Below are 23,031 nucleotides of genomic sequence, written 5' to 3' on the forward strand. Positions count from 1 at the left end.
TTAGTAACAGTATAATGAATGTGTGTGTGTGTGTGTGTGTGTGTGTGTGTGTGTGTGTGTGTGTGTGTGTGTGTTTGTGTGTGTGTGTGTGTTTGTGTGAGGTATCTCCAGGGCTTTGTGTGATGGCTGATTACTTTGCTCTCCTTTGGGTGTTGATGTATTGATACGTCAGCTGAGGTGGAAATGATATTTATGTAGATGGTATCGCTTATTTATTGTGCTGAAAGTGCAGACAGACATTCCTGCTGGATGGCCAAGTCTTATACTGATGACTCGCTCTCTTTTTTTTCCCCACTCGTCAGAACTTGCGTTGTGTTCCCCGCGCCGGGCCCCGCCTCCAGTTGCAGGTTTGTGACATGTGAAAAAAGTGCCCAGGTCAAAACCACATCTCACTTTGGCCTGACGGCACCTTTCACCACGGCTGCCTGCCACACAGACACTATATGCCTGGGGTTTGAGACACCCAACCCAGTGTGTGTGTGTGTGTGTGTGTGTGTGTGTTTGTGTGCGCACTGCAGCCTCTCTTGTCAATGTATGCAACTGCACTTCATCAAACCTACCCCACTGTTCCTCTCCCCTGCATCTGTCCAGCACCCCCCCCAGCCCACCCACCCACAGAGTGTGGGGTTCAGTACCTGTGCAACCCCTCTGTGGTTTTAAAAGACAAATGTTGGAAATTTGAGAAAGTTTTACATTTCTTAGATATATGAAATTCATCAAGATGTGAGCTACATGAAGCTCAGCTTCTTTATTTAGAGGAACACCAGTACGTGTTGTATGGCGGTTATTAAATGAACAGTGAAGGAGTTTTCTACTCCGGTAGCAGCACAGCGGCATGCAGTTAGCGGTTAGCAATGTGGATCGTTGCATTTTGCTCTCTGTGTCCCCAAACCCCTAAGCCCTCCCTCCTCTGCTCCCTCAATACCTCAGACACACACACACACACACACACACACACACACACTTCCTGTCGCATGGACGCATGGTTTTACACTACCCTGGACTGCTTCATGTACAATGACAATGACACAGTGACAATGTGTAGTGTGTTGCCCCCCCAACAAATGCAGCACAACTCTTATCACAGCACTGCATTATAGTCTTACAGGTCAGTATTTGACATTGTGTTCGCAGTTATATATATAGTCATTGTAACCTATAGGTTTTTAACCTAATATTTGGATACCATTTGTTTTAAGAGAGGCTAAGTTTCGTTCTTTGTCTTGACACTTGACACAGCATACGTTTGCTCTACAATTTCATGCAAAGTTTCGTATTTACAGGTTTCAGTCTCATAGTCACAGCAGTTTGTTAAAGGCAGTGACGCCAATGCACTTTTCAGACTGAAACTGGTTTGTACAGTTGATCCTCCACAGTAAGACCTGCATTCCCGTGGTAACAGTAGACGAAATATATCCATCTGCCCCTAATCCTATTCCATGACCTGAGGCAGTACCAGCGTCTGCCCATGTGGGGAAGCCCGTTTCTCTGTGTGCAGGGTGGCACGGGTCTGGTTGTGCAGCCTTTGGCGAAGACCGCAGAGAGAACAGATGAGGCCTGGGGCAACAGAATTGGAGCAAGGATTTGGCTAAAGATGGGGGAAGGCGGTTTGGTTGACACCAAATACCAGGAGATTCACTTATCAGACCGGCCCCCTACACGGGCCCTCACAAAACTAGACTAAAGGAAACCTAAGCATCTTTTATTCAGATGACTGTAGAGTAAGATGTTTATTAGACAGACAGTGCTGGGTGTGTCCAGATAAAATGGCATTTTCTGCCTCTCGACTTGGAATCTAAACTTTTTTTGGAATGTTCCTAACTCGTCTACAAGCATTAAGCCTGAACACCGTGATAAGGTCACGCTGTTTGCTAAGTCTCTGTCGGGGGCTCCAGCGCTCTGTATTAATCAATGCTAACCACAACAACAGCCAGGAGTGAACCCTTTAGCAATTCTTTCGTCGCCAGCGAAGTGAAAAGGAAAGTGAGTTGGTTAACAGAAGGTGAGGTACACAGCAAATTTGCTATCAATATGAATAGTTTCACATTAAGGTCCAGTCAGCACTTTGGGGGATTTGCATTGTTTCAGAGGATTTGTTTTAGCATTGTAGCTATTTATCTTTCCATGGTCCTTTCCCCCGCAGCGTGCACAGAATCCTCCAACGCAGTCGGTGATTGATTTCACGGAAAGTAGCGGAGCTCGTTAAAAACGCTCGCGAGTAAGTGCTAGCTTGCAGTTCTGGTCCAAACGGGCAACGAGCCTGCTGAGCTTAGCTCCGAAGGGAACTTTACCAAATCCTCGGCCAAATGCTCGACTGACTCTCTCAACAGGGAGTTCACTGAACTGATGTTAATACTGCGTTACCTGTGAACTCCCCCTCTCTCTGAACCTGCTCTGAAAACAGTTAAAGAAGGTTGGAAAACACAAACAACGGTTCAGGTGATGGTTGTTATGTGTCTGTGCGGGAAAAAAAAAAGGACACACTGTCAGGAACCTCGCTGATGCATTCGGCTCAAAATGTTTGATCAGTAATAAGATACTTTTTCCAGCCTGGGAATGGATGCATCAGAAACGTTAGTCGATACACCTGCCCTGTCAATGCCCATGTGGTAGCTGAGAGCAGTAGAAATTTGCTTAATACTTCACATTTGATACCGTAACGTTTAACAGAGGACAGAGGCGTCATCGACCGAGAATAGACGGTGGCTCATGAGGACGCACAGCTTGACATAAAAGAGCCCATCTCTTTCTCCATGTTTTCAACGGCTTTCCAACGGCTCATCCCTACAGTAAAAGCCCCCCCCCCGTAGTGTAAATAAATGTTGCTGGAAAATGGGCCAAGGGCCACAGGTGCACATCTGTCGGTGTGTTGGGAGCTGTCTGCAGCAGAGAAGAGGTTTTTGTGTTTATTCAATGCACAGACAGGGAGGGAAGCATCGGCAACGGGGCGGGCAGATTAGATAACAGGTCAGTCGGCGTTGGCAAGCTTACACATTGTCTCTGGAAAAAAATAAATAAATAAATAATCCCACCTGATTTTTATCTTAGTGTCCTCAGGTTGTTCATAGCTCAGGAGCAAACAGACAGATCCTGTTATTAACCAAACATGCCTACCTCCTCACTCTCTCTCTCTCTGTCTCACTCTCTCTCTCTCTCTCTGTCTCTCTCTCTCTTTCTTTCTTTCTTAAGACTACAATGACAGGTCTAAAACTTGATGAAAGTAATTCTTTAAATGTTCTAACACATATTTTTTGGTTTCATGTGGGGTTACTGATATGTAAGCCTATGTTTTTTTATTCCCCTCTCGAGAATACTCAGATCTGCAACCACACAGAAAAATAGCTGCTGATTTTTATGAATAGGTTTTCAAAAGATATTTATGTTTGGAGAAGATGAGTATTTCCACCGCTCTAGTGGCTCAGAAAAGGGGCCTTTTGAAAGGACGCTGTGTTTGTCAGGTGAAAGTGTGTCTGTTTTTCTCCCTCAGATTTGGCATTTGAAAAAGTGAAGTGGTAAAATGATGCCGGTGAGGTTTTTTTGAGGCTGGCATTTTCAGATTTGGGCACTTGTGAGTGTGTGTGTTTGTGTGTGTATGTTCACGTGAGAGTGTGACTGTGGATGTCTGTGTGTGCTTGTCTCTGAAACAGTGTTGACCTGTCAGCGTCATATAGAGCCCCCCCCCCCCCCCCCCCTCCCCCTCCCCCCCAAAGCCATGCATGGGGGGCTGAGCTGTCCGTTAAGGTTAGCATAAAACTCCACAGCTCCAGCTGCGTCAGGGCAGCCCCCCCCAGCAGTCTCACTGAAGTCTGTCAGTGCACCCCCCCCCCCCCCCCCCCCCCCCCCCCCACACACGCACGCACGCACGCACGCAAACGCACACACACACAGACAAGCACAGAGCACTGGCTGCTGCTCCTGCACAATTGGCCTTATCAAGGAGGAGCTTCTGTTAAATCTTAGTAATGGGATTCCTGCTGAGATGAAGATGTCATTTCTTGACAGCTAATGCCTGTACAGGCATGTTATTTTTTCCACATCGAGACCTTGCTACGGTTACTGTCATCGGCATAGAGGATTCTCAGACATGTTTAGTTCCGTGTTGAATATTTATCCAGTCTGTAGAGTTAAGGCCTAGGACATTAATCATTATGCGCAAAACCCAGAGCAAGCTGAATGAATAATACCTCTAATATTGTACCATACACAATGATTTATTACTAACCTTTCTTATCCTTTGTTCTCCCCAATTGTCTCTATACACTTATCTTCAGCTCCAAATTGGACTGAAAACAATAGATCTTCATAATTTGTTTTTGTGTGTTTGGGCCAAGTTGGACCATGCGTCATTTACTGTGTTTGAGTAGGATTGAAATTTAAAGATCTGCATTTGGAAAACAGGAGGACTCGATATATATTAGCTGATAATTAGGTTTACGAACTGTGTTTTGTGAAAGCTAAAGAGGGTTTTTTTTTTTTTTCAATAGATAATAGTTCTTCACCTAATGTCACACATATTGATCTTGTTTTGGAGAACTCGAAACAAGAAAGAGAGGTTCATTTGAAATGACAGTACCTGCGGTTGCCAGGTAAAGATCGAAGATGAAGTATGAGGCATCTTTCATTTGGAGATTGCTCGCAGCTCCCGTCAGATTTCAGCGGGCAGGCGCACTGGGAGAGTCATTAAGTGGCACTCACTGAATTCAGACTTTTGATTTATAGTCTGAACCACCAAACAAATAACGTCACCTTTCTTAATTAGTTTCACTGAGATGCATCATTCAAAATTAAAGTTTCAGATAATCATCGTCTCATGAGAGATGTTGGGGTTTTCTTTTTTTTTGGAGGTTTTTTTTCTTTTGGTCTATTCATCTGTTTCGGTGGTTGTTGTGCGTTCATAACCTTCAAGGCAGATTTGCTCTGTGTGTTTGCCCGTGTTTTTCTTTTTTTTCCCCCCACGAGCCTCTGTTAATCACACACCCGTCTCTGCTTGAGGGGAGCACAGCCACTGGCAACGGCACGCAAAGGGTCACCGCCTTAGGTCTGTCTTTTCCCTCCTCTGTCGGCCGCACCCTGCGCTTCGTGACCTTCAGAACACTTCGTTAACGACCTCCCAAAATATCACGCGTCCTCCTCCTTAGCCTCCGCGCATTTGTCACCCGAGCCATTAGCGGACGTGTCCTTTTTCTCCGAGATCTGGGCGTCACCGCGCACGTCCGGCGAAGCCTTCACCGGGGCGAAGGCTCGTTTCGCAGTAATTGCTCTCGAGTTTGCCGGGTTTCTGTCATTACCTCCAGCCCCACTGTAGGGCTGTGGCAGGCAGGCAGGCAGAGCTGAGGCCCTGGGTAACGGGGATGCAGGAGCCAATGCTGGAATGATGCTGTACAGCCCATTATTCTGTGTCAGGGCTGTTTGAGTGATGCACAGGGGCAGCTGTCAGGAACTATCAGTCTGTCTGGCAGCTCAGGTGAGCCCAGAGCTAGCTAAAACACATCCACTGAGACTGGAGAATGCAGCGCTTTTTTTTTTCCTCAGCACACCTTCACATCAACTCAGCTTCTAAAGGGACATCTCAATATGTTTTTGCCCCCCCCCCACTTTTTCAATGATTAATGCTTAAAGTAAAGTAAAATGATAATTTTATGGAGACATTATGCATAAGTAGTACTTTATGAACCACAGTATGCAGGCATATTCATCTAAAAGAATGAATTATTTATGTTATACCCAGAGTTTCCCAAATTTGCACTGCCTAATTACCTACGAGTCCTTATAAGTCCCCTCCCTGTGGTGGCAGCCACCTCGGTCTAGCCGAGTGAGGTGTACTCACTCAATACCGTTAAAACGAGACTAAAGACTTATCTATTTTCTCGAACTTATGCATAATATAATTTTGATTTGACTTTGTTATAGACATGTAAAGCCCTTTGAGACTATAAATAGTGACATTGGGCTCTAAATAAACTTATTATTATTATTATTATTATTATTATTATTACTCACACTACTTCAGATATGCTTGAAAAAAAGCCTCTCCAACTTACCATGAGTTCCCCTAGCATCACCAAACCACACAACGCGGTTGGAGAAGAGTGCTTTACAATACGCGCAACTACACAGATGGCTGACTGTCACTGACTGCCACCTTAGGTGACAGACAGCCGAGGAAACACGGCCGGTTCCACTCCCCCGACTCCCTGGACACTGAAGGCTGGGTTGTTCCCCAGTTGGGATTTGATCCGTGAAGTCTAAATGTGAGGCGCACCTCTGCACTCTGAGACTGCGAGTGCCCTTTAGTCAGGCACAGAAACCTGTTTTGAGTTTTCTCGTTTGTTTGTTTGTTTGTTTGTTTGTTTCTTTTTCATTTTTCTCTATACCCTTCATGGTGCGTTTGTTACATTATGCAGATATGACAGGGGAAGTTTGCAGCATTTCCTTCAGACACAGAAATGCTCTTTCAGTCACACAGACTGTAACTGTATTCGAATTTTTGAGCGTTATGAAACCTTGCAAAGCAGGCGCTGCGTAATCTTGCAGGATTGCTCAGCATGGGGCTAAATGGAGAGAGAGAGAGAGAGAGAGAGAGAGAGCTTGCGCATTTCTCTCTGATCCTCGTTGGCAAAGCTGTAGAAAATATCACACGCGCTTTAAAGAGTCTCACCGGCAAACGTAATCCATTCTACCCAACAGGAGCACATGCCTTGACTTTGTGCAGCCGAAGCGAGAATAATACTTGAGAATTAGAGCCACGTGACTTTTTATTACCCCATTGATCCTCTCCCACACTGACCGCCTGGGACAGAACTGACATCTGCCCAGCTCAGGTTTTGCCTCTGCTATCTGATCCCAGATGAGTTTCATCGCTCAAGCCATTGATTTTTCCCTAAAACATGTATGTTCAGCTCCCAAGAGCCTTTCGTCTGCGCATTGCTGTACCTAGCTATGATTTGTGTTGTATTTATTGTAAATGAGAATTGTTCCCTTTTGTGTGTATATATGCGTGTGTGTGTGGGTGTGTGTGTGTGTGTGTGTGTCTAGGAATCAGGAATTGTGTTGCACTTGGTGTAAATAACCAAGTAACAGGAATCAGCAGAAAGAAAGGAATATCTTTTGACTTGATTGAGGTATAAATGTTCCTTCAAACAGCATGGATGCAATGTGTTTCATAGTGAGTAGGACCATTTCCACCAATGACTGAGTACTGTGTTGAACAGGCAGGGGAGGGTGGAGGGGAGGGGGAGTGGGGGTGGGGAGTGGGGGGTAGGGGGGGTGGTGGTTTGTGGTCCGCTCAAGTCCCCGCGCCGGGGAGCAGCCAGTTGCTGCCAGTGCTGCAAACCGTGAGCGCATCCGCTCCCATTCTCCCGTCCCTCCCTCACTCAGTCAACACAAAGCCAACCGCATCTCCATCTCCGCGAGAGCGTGCATGTGTGTGTGTGTGAGAGAGAGAGAGAGAGAGAGAGAGAGAGAGAGAGCCTGCGTGTGCCAGAGACAGGGGAGCGAGAGGGACTGTGGTTTGATTTTAGAGGCTCCGGGCGGCTGCGGGGCGTGTAGCCGCGAGGCTGAAGATTGTGGAGAGCTGGAGGCAGGAGCGAGGTACGCGTTTGCCCAATCCCTGCTTCAGAAAGCTTTGAATATCCACGTGTCTGGTTTGCTTGGTGTTGGCTCAGTGTTGCAGAATCTCTTCGGTGTGTGGGAAGTTGTCGTTGTGTCGCATGGTGAGTTTTAAGGTATCGCCACTCCTGTATTAGGTTAATTCAATCAACAGAGTGGAGGCTCTCCATTAGACTGTGTTTCAATTTGACTGGGTTAGATTGTGATTAGGTTAGATTATTAATGGCAAAATATTTTTGTGACAAAAATGTTTTTCTTGACATCTTATAGCCTGAAAGGAAAGGAATCACTTGCCTAATGTAAAATAGTATTAATAATAATAATGATAATAATAATAACAACAACAATAATAATAATAATAATAATAATAATGATAAATTAAAGTATTAGAGCTGTTAAGTGTTGGCTTAACAAGTCTCAAAGTATTCTCCTCAGACTGCTGATCCAACCCAGAAATAATCCAGAGACGGAGAACATGGATGTTTCTCATTTAAGTGAATTTGTCATGAATTAATGAATGTGTCAAGGGCAGAATGCTTTGTTCTTCTTTTACTCTCTGTAGCAAACTGTGTGGGTTTCTATGTTTCATCTCCTGTGCGTTCACACTGCCCTCCAACACATTTTTAATCTGCTCTGTAGTCCTCTACATAGTGCTGCTGTCTGGGGTTTTTTTTTTTTTTTTAGGAAAGCACTGTACATGCTCTGTGAGCTTCCTTAGCTACTGAGGAACGCTGCTGTATCGGAGGAGCGTGGAATTACGCTTAAAGGGAGAAACAGGGAAGGGGGGGCGCGGGGGGGGGGGGGGGGGGGGGGGTGCTTTGAATGCTGCCTCAGAATACCGCAAAAGTGAAAGGACCGAAACACGCTGTGACTTTTGTTCTTTCTCTGTATCTCACGCTGTGAAGGAATCCACAGTGACTTTACGGTCGGTTGATTGTGTCATTTTTTTTGTTTTCCAGTTAGAGTTTGAGCTCTTTAACCACCGCGCTGCGAGGTTTTACGGTTTTCTCCTACGGATCATGAGTTAGTATTGTAAAGGGGGGGGGGGGGGGGGGGGGGGGGGCTTAGGTTCTGCGTTATCCATAGCAACTGGTTGAGTAATATGAGGGTTGAATGGTTATTTCCATCACAATGCACTTTGAGTTGTGTCATCAGTTTATGCCTAGATTTTGAGGTTTGTCCATCATGTCCAGTCTTGTTGATTTTAAATGCTGTGGATGATTGCATAGAAGCTGGCTGAGGAATGCAGATAAGGATGTGTCTGACAGCTGATTTATGTCCACCGTCCTTTGCATTGTGGGCGGGGATGGGCAGTCACCGCTGTATGATTTAGCTCATACTCCAGGTTGGCTTTGGTTCATATGAGTATTATATGTATGTGCATCTTTTAAATAGGTTCTTGTATTGTTTTTTGTTTTTTTGGGGGGGGGGTTGTTTTGTTGGGGGTTTTTTCTCCAGTGTATTTGAATTAAATATAATTTGTGCAGCTTTTGAAATAAGGGCTTTAAGTGGTTTGAATTCTAAGGCTTTTTTATTGTGTAATACTACATTTTATTCAGCTTTAAGCATTTAAATATTGTGTGAGAGTGTGTGTGTGTGTGTGTGTGTGCGCGCGCGCGCGTGTGTGAGATGATCAAATATGTATATATATATAAATGTGTAACAATTATAAGATACATTACACTTATCCCTGTAGATCTGAGTAAGCCGGGTTATGCCAAGGTTTATCCGTTGCATCAGATTAATAAATGATTCCCTCAAGCACCATTCCACAGTGGACTCACTTGCATTTTGTTGGTCTTGCCGCAATTCTCCATCAAAATCTCCATCAGAGATGAGCTTCCGAGTACGCGGCCGCCCAGCGAGGTTTATCACTCGCCACGTGCCTCATCCTTGCCAATGGACAGTTTTTTTGCTTCCTGAAGGTTACTCATCTAAACCTTGGCCTAACCAAGCTACTATTCAAAAGTCATTTCTCTTATGCAAACCGTGTATATGGTCTCAGTGCCGAATGAAATCCCGGGATGCAGAGAAGCAGTGTGCTTTTGTTTTTGTTTTTTGTTTTTTGTTTTTTTTCCCCCTCCAAGAGTTTTAGTAAGAGCTTGTCTAAGGTTTCAGTGCCAATTCTCCCTTTATGCACTGACAGCGTGACCTTGGAATCGAAAGTTGCACTGCGCAACTATCGGAGCCCCACATCTCCAAACGGCTGACTGTATCGATCCGCACCGCGTCCTTTCTAGGGTGTCACGTCGCCGCTCCGCGGTCTCTCAGAGGAAGCATCAGAAAGCTATGCTTGTTAATAAGATTTTGTTTTTTTGTATTTGTTTGTTTGATTTATTTGTTTTTGCACGTGTTTTCTCTTTCAGAGTACGGTCGCTTTGAGGCCAAAATTCATGACTTGCGCGAGCAGATGATGAACCACAGCATGAGCTCTGGATCCGGATCCCTCCGAACCAATCAGAAGCGTTCCCTTTACGTCAGGTAGGTTTTTCTCCACAACTTAAAACACGAGAACCATCTTCGACTTGCCCCAGACACTACCTGACACACTGTATCTGCCTCCGATGTGTCCGCCGCCCTACTGACTGGAATAACATGAAAGGAACCTGCCTGCTTTCTCCCAGTTGTATTTGCTGCTGGTTTGACTTTGATTGATATTGCTTTGAATTGGCTGTGTATCTGGTCTCTACTGGCCAGTGCAGGGTATTGTGGTCTATACAGACCTTTATCTCTGATCTGTAATGGCTTCTGCCTTAAATCTCCTTTGATCACAAGCTACGTTATTGCTGGGAGCTTTGAGATAATCCACTCTATATCACGACCATATTTTTCAAAGCAATGCCATTTTTGCCCCTTGTTTAATGAAAAATGTCAATTTAAGATGTCAGTCTGTTGAATTTTCACCAGTTACCAATGCATTTATAGTATTGTGCATTTTACTGTTAAGAAACTTTGTAATCAGGCATAGTATTTAAGAACAAACCCAAGTTCTGCATGGGACTACATCCAAGAATAATACACTATATTACAGGAGAAATCTGCTCACACTGAGGTATTTTGTGAGGGGTGTTTTGTTGGTTTTCCAAAACTACAGTTCACATGTAGATTAACCTCAAATGCTATACTGGGCCTCACATTATGTTAGAAAACCTTTTCAAACCTCTTACCTAAATCCATAGCCTATGTTCACAGAGCAGCTTACAATCACAAAGATCTCAGGTCAAGACTACATCTCTGCCCTTTTTGCCGTTTTGTTTCATCCTCGTATAGAAAAACCTTTTTGCTTCATGTCTGGTGATCTCTCACCGTGGATTATTTTATACTTAAGTTGGTAAGTATAAAGAATGAGTTTTACTGACAGAAAAAATGATGTTGCCTAACACACTGCTTGCAAGCAAGTATCAGTCTATCCCCTCTGTATAAATGATATATTTTGATCAATACAAGAACAGTGTAGAATTGAGCTCACACCTGGAAAGCACAGGAAACATCCTTCAGTGTGGTGAGATAAGAAACCCCGAGCTTCTGACAACATCATAAAGAACAAATTCAATCTGCGAATCACACACGTACTGCTTACACCACACCTGCTTGATACAGCCCAGATAGGACATGAGGTACCAGTTCTGGGAACCTTCTAGACCAGTGGTTCTCAATCCTGCTCCTGGGGGGGTCCCCTGCTCTGCATATCTTCTATCTGTCCTTGCTCTGAACACACCTGATTAGTGTGATTAACATGCTCTTGATTAAATCAGGTGTGCTCAGCCAATCAAAAGCACCACTGATGAGTTCAGTCAGGTAGGTAGAGCAGGGAGAGATGGAAAACGTGCAGAGCAGGGGTCCCCTGGGAGCAGGATTGAGAACCACTGCTCTGGACAGTACATTGTACTTAATGCCCAACATTAGCACACCAGGTTCCAGAAGCCAACAGCTGCGTAATCAGTAGATAAGTTGAATAAAGTATGATTATGCTGAGCTGGAATACAAAATATGCAGTGGAGGATGGGAGCAGAGAACCTCTTAGCTGAACTTCACCAGAAATAAGCCCATCCAGTGTTGACTCCACATTTGTTTACACTGGAGCAGCTGATGCAGATTGAAATGTGGAGGGGATAGATACGCGGATAGAAAACTCGAATGTGCGAAAGAGCTATTTCAGCAGCTATCAGGAAGCCACCTGGGGTGGTCTGTAAAGAGTGCAATAAATGGCACAGTGTCTCCGTCAGCAGTTTGGCTGTGCCTTCCATATTTCCACTTATATCCATATGTTTTCATTGACTTTCAAACGTTTTTTTCTTCCCCCTCCCTTAATGCAAAATACCAGTTTCAGAACTGAAACCATCTGCTCAGTTATTCAGAAAAACTACTCACCTTCACAGGTTACTCACAGCTCCTGACGGCATGTTTTTCGATCGAGTTCTCCCACGTGACGTTTCACAATTGAGTTAAAATTTGTCACCTCTCCGCCGTACAGCCTGCGCAGTGAGTCGCTTGGAAATGAAAATGTACAACGCGCCCACCCCCACCCCGTACCGCCTCACACCCACCCCCCCTCACCCCACCTCCTTGGACTGCATTTTCTCGGTTATGTTCCCCTATGGGCGGAGGATAAATGAGCTGTGCTGTGACTCCCTGGTGTGGTTGGTGGTCGCAGATAAAGGGCAATAGTATGAACAGCAGAAGCTGAGAGCAGTGGAACCTGATTCCACAGGGGACTCGTTTACCTAGCAGGGTGCAGAAAAAGCTTACTCAGTTCTCATGCCAACACTGACTAGAGACAGACTGTCATAGTTCAGCTCTGTGCCACTGCAGGGGGCTTTGGTCAGCACTGTTCAGTAGCTGCTGTGTGTGGGTGTCTGTCTGTGTGTGTGTGTGTGTGTGTGTGTGTGTGTGTTTAAGCCTCAGATATAGGGGGAAAAAATGGAAAACTTGTGCTGCCACTTTACACATGAGAAAAGAGGAGATGTTGAAAGTGATTAGAGGTGACTGTGTGGTCAGCCAGCCCTTCTGAAAATGGAATTGTTTGGATTCATTCACTGACAGTATAAAAGTTGCATTGTAATGAATGCTGGAACAATACTAATTCTGAGACTTTTTTTGAAACTGCCATAAGATGACTGTAGGATATAGAGTTATAAAGAACAGTATGCTGTTGTTGTGAGTGTATTTGTCTGTTTGGCCCCAAAGTCCCCAGTGCTCTATGCAGCCACCCAGCATTGTGGAAGTCAGGAGTTCATGAGTCTATGAATATAAATCACCTGGGCCCTCCCTTTCCCTGCATCACCAGAAATGGATTTCAATTTTAAAAGCAATGCATAGACAATTTTCATTCACATGGATGAGTCAGACATAGAGTGATTTTCAATCAGCACTCTCCCATGTTTCAGTCAGACCCAATCAACAGTACCAACAGCTTTTAGCATGTGCCAGCATGCCACCTCCAGCCCCCCCCCAAAAAAAAAGCACACACCCCCACACACACCCCACATGCACACGCCTAAGCACACACAACGAATTGTGAATTGTGTGTGTTTGTCTTTTCAAACAATGCTTAATGGCCACGTCGGCTTGCGCGTTCCGGGGTAACCATGGCAACGCCAGTAAAGCACCGTCCCTTCGCCTAGCGTTTGACGGCAAATGGGATCCGGACTCGCGTCGTGCGTAGGGAAGCTGAGAAATAGCCACAGAACGTGACGGTGATGTCCCTGAGGTGTTTCTCGGCGTGCACTGATTGATGAGGAGGACTCACTTTTCTGAGCTCTGCTTCCATACATCCTCCCTTTATTAGATGGCCTTCAGTCTCAGTTTGTCCACTGCTTTCTTCTCATTCCCTTTGAGGCGTTTGTGTGTGTGTGTGTGTGTGTGAGAGAGAGAGAGAGAAGGAGAGAGGGAGAAGCAGTTTCAAGTTGGCTGTGTTGCGTCTACAGCCGATAATGGCTGCTGCTCCAGTGACTAAGGTGTTACTAGCAGAAGAGAGGGGACCATGATGACTCAGACAGCACCACAACACTGAATGATGCGCTGTCTGCAATCGAGCCCAGCGGATGATGTTTTCAGCAGCTTGACTAGTGCCAGAGAAGCTGTGAGCTTAGTGACGCTGGACGTCATGGTTGTAAAATGTTATTGTGCTATCACCAGAATTTTTCATTTATTAAAGTGAGGAGTCCATGACGCAACACGCACTCTGCTACGAGTTTAAGAGATTCAAAATATTTTGTATCGTGTCAAAACATATATATATGTATATATAAAGAAAAATTTGAAAAAGTGAGGAATCTCCTAAGTTTATATTTTGTCATAGAGCCTTTGGCAGCAAGTAGAGCTTTACTCCTCCAGGCTATGTATCAACTTGACACATCCAAAGATATGGAAACTTTTTACCCGTCCGTCCTCACAGGTTTGCACAAGCTCAGGCAACTTAGATTGGTCATGTAAGCTTTTCATGTATTGCCACAGATCGTCAGTGTGAATCAAACCTGGCCTTTGGCTGGCCCGTTCAAGGACTATTGCATTAGAGTTTTTTTGGATGGTCTGTTCTTGGAAAAATCCAGGCTGGCTCTATATTCTCTCCATTTGGTCTTGGTGAACTACACTGTGGTGCTTTTTTGCCTCTTTGAGTATTTGATTGCTTTCTTCAAATCTATGCCTCTTCATAAGTCACTCATGGAGTTGTCTGGAACAGTGCCTTGGTCTTCATGGTGTTCACTTATTATATTGTGTTAACCACTTAAATTGACTGGAGATGGACTCCATTTATGTTCGTATTCCCAATTTTATTGTGATTCTGGGAGGGAATGGTCAGTAATTAACTGCAAGACATTTCCTCTCCTTTTTTGTAACTTAAAATACATAGTATAGTATAATACAAATTCTCATTCTGCTTTGACATTGTAGTATAATTTGAGTTAATCAAACATCCCTTGGACATGAACAGGGTATAAACAAACCAAAATGTATTTTAATTTGAGTTGGCAGCATCCAGCGTCCATTCTGCACATGTTAGGATCCACCAAGGATAGAACGGACCAGAGCGAATGCTTGATTAAATTACCTTCCAGTGATCTGTTGGCCTAAGCATTTTAACTCTGGTCCAGGCTTAGCAGATGCTTGCCAGGCTCACATTAGCTTCAGGGCTCTGTTCCTGAAACGTGAACTGCTGTTGACAGCCAGATGTCCCAGGGCACGCAGGCCTCACAGTGGATGTACATCATGTTTAATATGAAGTTGCACCCGGCCCAATATCCTAAACGGACATGCATTTTTATTCTCCTCTGACCACCTCTGTTGATGCTACGAGGGTTGAGAGTCTCGGACTTAAATTGCACGATCGAGAAAGATGTCTTCGCCGTGGAAATTCAGCACTTTTTAGCTGCGTCTGCTGAAGACCGCATATTCTACCCGCGCTGACACTTGACTGGCCACTCAATCAGTAGCGTGAAAAGAGATTTAGTGACTTAATTGAACAAATGGACTTGTCCCCCCCCCCCCCCCCCCCCCCCTCAGGTTTCAAGCTTCGTGAACTCTATAATTTAGACGTCCCTAGATTTAAAGGCTTTCGTCTTCACATTAGTGCTCTTGAAGCTAATATTTAACGTGCCACGCAAGTGCCAGAATCTGTTTCGATGAATTGCGGAGGTAAAACAGAGACGTATGGTAAAATAGTGAAGATGACGTTCTTTGTGTGATTTGAGTGGAAGAATGTTTTTTTTTTTCCTAACAGCCATGCAGTGGCCAAAAAAAAAAAAAAAAAAGAAAAAAAGCACTTTGAAATGGCATTGGCTGAGATCCGTTTTGGAGTGATTGGTACTGAAATGGCTCTTTTGAATGCTGCCAGTTTTTTGTGTGTGTGTGTGTGTGTGTGTGTGTGTGTGTGCGCTGAAAAATGACAACTGTGAAGGCGCTTGAGAAGTGTTGATCCGTGATGTCAGTGCCCATAGCCACAGTCCTTGTTCCCATGCGGCTTCATGCCTTTTGGCTTCCGATTTCTGCTTAACCTTTTGAATTTATTTTTCTGCACATCTTTTCCACATGAAATGCAATCACGAGTGGATGTACCAGGGGGCAAAACGGAATGTTATTTACTGCAAGGTGTTACATGTTGTTGTTGTTGTTTTCATATGATTTTATATGGTGGAAATAGGAGCAGTTTACAACTGGACCACTGCTGCCCTGTCGTTCCTCAACAAACAAGAGACAGTGAAGTAGTGGGAATGAAACAGTGTTGTTGTTTATTGGTGTTTATCCTTCCTTTACCCTTCGGGGTTACGACGTTCAAAGTTTAGGCTGTAATAAGACTGAACAAATGAAGTGGAGAACGATAGTTCCTGCATTTGAAACACCAGGGATAGCAAGGCGCACCCATAAACTCTCAGTCGCTGGCATCTGCTTCGCATGAGCAATGCTCCGCGTAAATAGTCAATGCGTTCACACTTACATTGTCGAGGAAAAGTTTCGGTTCTATTTTTGTATAGGTAGGGACGCTTTCTGCCCTTTTGTGATTGGTTTGATTTGGTCTGGGGTTGCATTTACCTCTGACTGAAATAGCTTTGGTTTATGCTTGTTGTTTTCGTTTTGTGTGTTTTCTGTCCGTGTTTGTACGTGTATAAGACGCGTTGTGTGGTAAAAAAAAAAAAAAGAAGTGCTGTTTTGCTGGACTGCAGTCATTGTGATAGAGTAGTACTGATTTCCTGTAATGATCTGAGTATCTGGCCAACACACCAGTATTTGTCAGCACTGTGCTCAGTTGCCATGCCAACTCCTCTGTCTTCACCATTCCACGTGACAACAAGGGTGAGTATGTGTGCTTCTAAAAGTGTGTGTGTGTGTGTGTCTGCTGTTTTTTATTCTTTTTTTCTTTTTTTCTTTTTTCTTTTTTTTTGGGGCGGGTGGGGGGGGGCGGTTACTAGGAATGTTTTCGGCTGAAAAGAACCCTGAAGGAAGATTTAAATTGGTGGAAAGTCTCAATCAGAAGTGTTCTAAGTTTAATTCCTCTGGGGCTCACATAGGCCTCAATTAAATACAACTCTTGGAGCAAGAGACCAACTTTTTTGACAATTCTTAATGGTAAAACTGCCTTAACCTATTAATAAGGTTAATGTGCTTCGATTGCAAGGGTGTCTAACAGCCCCTCAGAGCAGTAATTATTGAAAGAATAAAACATTTTTTTCTAGTAGTATTTATACCATTGGTATGGGTCTTAATTGTTCTTTTTAACTACATAAGATGTATTCATCTTACCATAAGTGCACAACTTCAAAGGGCTTTGGTTGGAAACTTTAGAAACAATATTATTTATTAGAGCGTTGGACTCTAAGGAAACAGACCTGCTGTTTTGTTATGTTCTTCACAGCAGTACATGCTGATCAGTCAATCGTCAATCATCTTGGATATTGATTTCTTTTTTTTCATGGCTGTTATTGATCATGAAAGAAACCAGGCGAAGAGAGAGTGTTCTTCTCGAAGAAATTAAAATGAACGTTTCAGTGTTGGATTGCTTATTTCTTTTATTTGAAGTTCCCAGGAGAGAAGAAAGGCTCAGGGCATTAGTTAATAATCCATTGTACAACCATCAGAGCAATGCTGAAACAAATGTCAGCACCTGAAGTGCCTTACTTGCCACAATTAAATAGTAAGTATAAGTCAGGCTTACTACAATTAAGCAGTTACCCAAGCTTATAATTTAATATAGTACAGATTCCTAAGTCCTGAATATCACACACTCTTCAAAGTGATGCACATTGTTCGAAACTGCCATCTAGTTTCAAGCACAAGGGCTGGTTTGAGGTTTATTATTTGTACACACCTTTCCCAGGTTCAGCGGGTCTGTTTTCAGCCTGGCCTTTCCCTGAACAAAGGAAATGTGGGGATGTGAATGAGCGTAGCTACCATGTCTCAAACGCGTGCGTCACGCACCACCTTTCCAAAACAGATGCGTTGTCATGACGACAGAGAAAGAGAGCGCGAGAGAGAGGCCTTTAAAGGCCCAGGGATGCGGTCAATGAACCGGGCTGCTGGACCGTTTCCGCTCCTCTCCGTCACTCTCGGCACACTCTTACACTAGGGTCCTCTCTTACGTGTGTTAGTCAGCATTCAGTGTGGAGAGAGAGAGTTTACTGTGTTTTAGACAATGCATAACAAATTGTCACTTGTCAGTTTTACTACAGAGAACGTACGGGTAAACAGAGATTTAACAAACCGAAAAGGAAACAGTGGAAATGCTTGCTCGTCAGGTAATTTCCACACAATCTTGAGTGGAACAAGCAGTGTAAATTGATTTCTGAAGCATAATCCATAGTCTTGCGCGTCACGCTGTTTCAGGCATGAGAGCACTCGCCGAACGGTGGTTAACGCTAATGCGCTACAAGAAAACAAGCTCTTTTTTTTCCAGAGAACAAGTTAAAAGAGCTAACGCTTGAGCTCCTTACTCAACAACACAATGGGCATAGTCTTCTCGCCTTATCACAGTTTGTCTCACACCTACACAACAGCGCCGTTCCGCAGCGCTGTGTGTTTAAAAAGGACGCCGCTGCTACCTCTGGTCTCATAGTCTTTCTTCTCCCATCCTTTGCTCGAGCTTACAGCGGGCACGTTAGTGGAGGTGCTGTCAAAAACCGCCTAAAATAGGCTGAAAGCTTTGGAGTTAGCCCTGCCTGGCAGAAACCTAAAAGCCAGCGCCTTTGTTCTATTGTGCTGGAGCTCATCTGTTCTTCTGCAGCATTAACGGCACTTTCTCGTGTGTATGTTTGTGTGCGCGTGCGTGCATGAGTGTGTGTGTGTGTGTTAGCCACTTATCACCTCCTTTTCTTCCTTTTAAGATGTTTTGGAAGAGGAGGATTTCAGTCTTCCACTATTTAATACGAATATCGTAAAAGAAAGAGAGCTTGAGGTAAACGTATGCCTCACACTCTTAGGCATTAGATCCCTATTCAAATGAGGATTCACTGTAGAAGTGCAGCGTCCCGTCGAGAGACAGACATGAGTCATGTTGCAATGCAGAATGTGCATACAGGCTTCTGTTGTCTTTCGCTGACTGAATGAAAGACTTCCTGGATACAGTGGAGCAGCTGGGAAATTCAGACTACACCAGAGGGAGATTAGCGCAAAGTAATATAAGGACATTTAAAAAAAAAAAAAGAAGAAAGTAAGAGAGAGAAAAGAAAAAAATACCGAATTCCTCACTTAAGTATTTTTCGGTCCTGCATCTCTTGCGTTTCTTATTGGTAATTTCTCAGTGATGAAACTGTGCCCCATTTTTATACCACAGTGGGCAGTGGATTTGCTAGGGCCACCCCCCCACACACACCACCCCCAGCATGGCACGATGATGATGATGATGCCAGCAGGCTCGGCGTTACCTTGGAGACTCGTCGGCAGCACTGCCTGCTAAAGTGTTTATGCGAACCTCTTCACTGTTGTACTCTTTGATCTGAAGCTGTCATACTACCACAGACATTCATCACGTAATATGGTAATCCTCACTCGCCATCTCTGTTCTCACGTAAGACTATATGAGCAGTTCCACAATACAAATATTTATACCACTCAGCGAAAGGGGTTTCTTGTTATGGAAGTGGGTATGTTTGTACTGATGCGATGAAGGGAGGGAGAGAGAGAGAGAGAGAGAGAGAGAGAGAGAGAGAGAGAGAAAGAAGAAGGAAAAAAAATAGTCATTCACTCCAAATGATTATGTATGGTTAGAACTACTGCCACTTAATAAAATATCTGTCATTTCAAAAGTTGGTTTGAAGGTGAGGATGTGTGAATGTGTCTTATGTAAGAGTACACTGAGTCAAAAATAGCAAAATGAGCTTTGCAATTTAGGATACGAGGCATAAAAATTCAGTGCAGAGGAGAAATGCCATTATTAAATGGTTTTTGTCTGCTGTCCTCAGTATGCACACTGCACCATGTGTGCTGGTAGAAAGACTGGGCCATTACTCCTAGTTTTTTTGGGCTGTCATGGCGACAGACTACTGCAGTTGAACATTTGAGTGGGCGGAGAAGTAAACTCTCTTTCTCTCTGTCTCTCATTCTCTCGTTCTTTCTCTCTCTCTCTCTCTCTCTCTCTCTCTCTCTCTCTCATTCTCTCTCTCTCTCTCTCTCTCTCTCTCTCTCTGTCTCTCTCTCTCTCTCTCTCTCTCTGTCTCTCTCTCTCTCTCTCTCTCTCTCTCTGTCCACTTGTGTCTCCTTTGGCAGGGCTTTGTTTGACTATGAGAAAGCTAAGGACAGTGGGCTTCCCAGTCAAGGCCTGAGTTTCCGTTATGGGGACATCCTGCATGTCATCAACGCCTCAGACGATGAGTGGTGGCAGGCCAGGAGAGTCACCCCGGAGGGGGACAGTGAGGAGATGGGGGTCATCCCCAGCAAGAGGAGGTACATGCTCTTACCACCAGCCAATAACGATCTCAGCTTAAATACACACGGCAAAGCATTCATACTGATTCTGTCACCGAAACACATTTATGACACTCAGCGGTAAATAAAGTTGATCATCTGATACGACATCTTGTTCTCGTGTTTGACAGGGTTGAGAGAAAGGAACGGGCACGTCTAAAGACGGTCAAGTTCAACGCCAAGCCAGGTTCTATCGACTCCAAAGGGGTAAGTCCTGACCGCTAGCCTTTCCACAGGTTAAGTTGTACAAACTCATAAAGTAAAATAAGACACTTCACTTTTCAGTGCCGTAAAGATGTAGGGGAAAAAAACGAAACTTTCTAGATCAATGCAGACAGAAAAAAAACAAAAACAAAGTGTTTTTCGTAATGTAACCAAGGTTACTCACTCCCCTTGCCTGCCAGTTCAGAGACAGTCATTCTCCTGTCTTAGAAGTCGGTGTCGTTTAGAGGCTATCTTCCCCCGTCACCTTCCATTTCCCATAACTCTGTGAGCTGCCCTGCTAGTCAGGTAGATTTAGACTCACTGTCTGAGTGCATCAGACACTCCAGCCTCTCCACCATCACCACACATAGCCTGCTCTTAACACAAGCTCTTGACCTAAGTGCAGAACCTAGTGGGTTAGTTATTATTTATTAGTCTAGATATATACACTCACAGTCTTTTCAGCTGACTTGTATCCATAGCAACATGATATCAAAGCCCTCGTATGTTTTTGTCATTCTTTCTTTCTTTGTTTATTTTACAGGTAGTGGTAGAAATTATTTTAGTCACATCAAGGTCTAAGGAATGTGCTTGAGAAAACGTATTTTAATCCATTTAGTAGTAGTCATTCCCATGACTGCAATGACATTTATGCATGAATTCTTTGCTAAGGTTCTTAATCTTTCAAAATTTGACATGAATGTACACAGTTTTACCAAAATATATACTCATGCACTTATAAATATATATAAATTACATGTTTTTGAATTTGAAGGAATTATGGAGTGTTTTGAATTATGCTTTGTGTTGTATGTTATATACTGATTGTGTTTAATGATAATACTTTGCTAAAATCTTAAACCACCACACACAAAGATGTTATGTCAGTGATAGTTACGATAATGAGATTTGAAAGATGCTTCACAATATAAGGAAATTAAGTTTGAGAAGGGAAGTTTGCTTCTATGACGCCAATACTCAGGCAGAAGAAAAAAAAACCTCTTGACTTTCTTTATGAGCTCCACAGAAATACAATAGTTTCAATATTCATTTCTTTCTCTACCCCACACATTTGACACTCGAGATCGATAGTACCAGATCAATCATGTTTGTCGCCTCATTCATAATAAATACCGTTTGATAAATTACGTAGAATAACTGTCATCTTGCCACAATAGCAGCACACTTTTTCTGTTCTCACGGCAGTGTTGGGCTCATATCTCCTCTGAGTGTTTTGCATGCCTGGAGATTTTTTTTAGGTTTCAGAGCTCAGTTTGTATCCACTCAACCTTGGTCTGCATGGCACACTTTCCTTTCTCTTTTTCTTTTTTATTTCTTTTTTTTTTTTTATTCTTCTCTGCATGCCGCCAGTCATTCAGTGCTTCTCCTCACTCGTTTAGTTCTGTCCTTTGATTAAGTTACTCCGAGTGCAAGACACGTTTTACCTGTGTCTGGAACTGTCTTGGATACAGCTGGATCATTCTGGTATCGTGGGTACAGATAATACAGCGTAATGAAATGAAAATCGATTTAATTATTGACTTCAAATGTTGGTTTTTTTTGTTGTTGTTTTTTTGTTTTATTTTATGATGCTTGAAGAATGACTCTGTTAATGGAAAGGGTTCGTTAGAAAGTAAAAACCTCTCTTTGTTTCATAGTTTCATTTTTTTAATCAACCTTTTTTTATGTCAGTTCGCTGTTACCAAAAAGGGTTTAGCAAAATAAGGAATGAAAATATTCATATTCTTAATGACAAAAAATGGAAGTTAATATTATACTATGACAAAATAAACATGAAGGTTTGTGATCTTTAAAGCATAAAAAATTTGTGTGGCGTTTCATCCGCATTTAAAAAAAGGACATTTCTTCTTTTAGAGTTTAAATTTCTGACGTAACTATATGTATAAAATCCTTAGAAATCTTTAAACGAGAAATGATGAAACTGCTTTGCTGAAGTGCTCATTGTGCTAAGCAAAGATAATTTCTGTTAATTTGCATTTCTTTGTCCGTTGGGAAAAAGTACCCACAACTCTGGAATGAGTCTGTTATGGCATGGACAGCAGTAATGTTGCCAAATCCTCTATTTTCTCCTTCAAAGCACATCTCTTTACTCGGTTTGAGTTCTTTCCGTTTTAGCGTGTCTTTCAAATTTAACGCAACATTTCCTTATTGTTTCAGAAATCTGATATATGTTCTTGATGAAAGAACCAGACAACGTGAGAATTGCGTTGGTTTTTTGGGGGCTGCTGTTCATCCCATGTTTTTGCATCTCTGTTGTTTTGTCAGCATGATTGTGACAACAGTTAGACATCCCTGTTTTGCCCCATGCTTTCTCTCCTTTCACAGTCATTCAATGACAAGCGTAAAAAGAACTTCATCTTTTCACGAAAGTTCCCATTCTACAAGAACAAGGAGCTGGGTGAGCAAGATGGCAGTGACTCAGAACGTGAGTAGCATATACATACAGACATGTTACACACACACACACACACACGGCCAGGCACATGACAGGATCTCCAGGATAGGTAACATTCATACGGCACTCTGACGCTAGGGTGTGAGCTGGAGCGGGCGTAGGGCACTCCAGGAATCTGTGTTCCCTCCTTTCGGTTCCGCTGCGGGAACAGTTGGACTGTCAAGGTTCTGTGCTCGGGGGATGTGCGTGTGTCTAACGCTGAGCACTGACCCGCGCCGACTCAAGACCTACGATCTATTCTGCAGCCACGAATTTTTAAAGTTCTCCTCAACTTGAGTCTGTGACCCTCACGGTTTCCATGGTTTCCAATGGTTGCGTTTGGTGGAGAGTTTTGGGTCTTTTTGAGAGGC

At 43.6% G+C, this 23,031-nt stretch overlaps 1 protein-coding gene across 1 annotated transcript in view; it reads left to right on the plus strand.

Annotated features, from left to right (window-relative positions):
* Nucleotides 1-23,031, plus strand: part of dlg2 (discs, large homolog 2 (Drosophila)) — a 164,894-nt gene that overhangs the window by 134,691 nt on the left and 7,172 nt on the right. Inside the window, exons 15-18 of the mRNA XM_030792097.1 lie at nt 9,975-10,089; nt 19,804-19,980; nt 20,133-20,208; nt 22,552-22,651. Of these exons, the coding sequence (XP_030647957.1) occupies nt 9,975-10,089; nt 19,804-19,980; nt 20,133-20,208; nt 22,552-22,651 (468 nt within the window). The remainder of the gene's footprint in view (nt 1-9,974; nt 10,090-19,803; nt 19,981-20,132; nt 20,209-22,551; nt 22,652-23,031) is intronic.

Source organism: Chanos chanos, chromosome 15 (genome assembly GCF_902362185.1).
Source record: "Chanos chanos chromosome 15, fChaCha1.1, whole genome shotgun sequence".
Classification (NCBI taxonomy): Eukaryota; Metazoa; Chordata; class Actinopteri; order Gonorynchiformes; family Chanidae; genus Chanos; species Chanos chanos.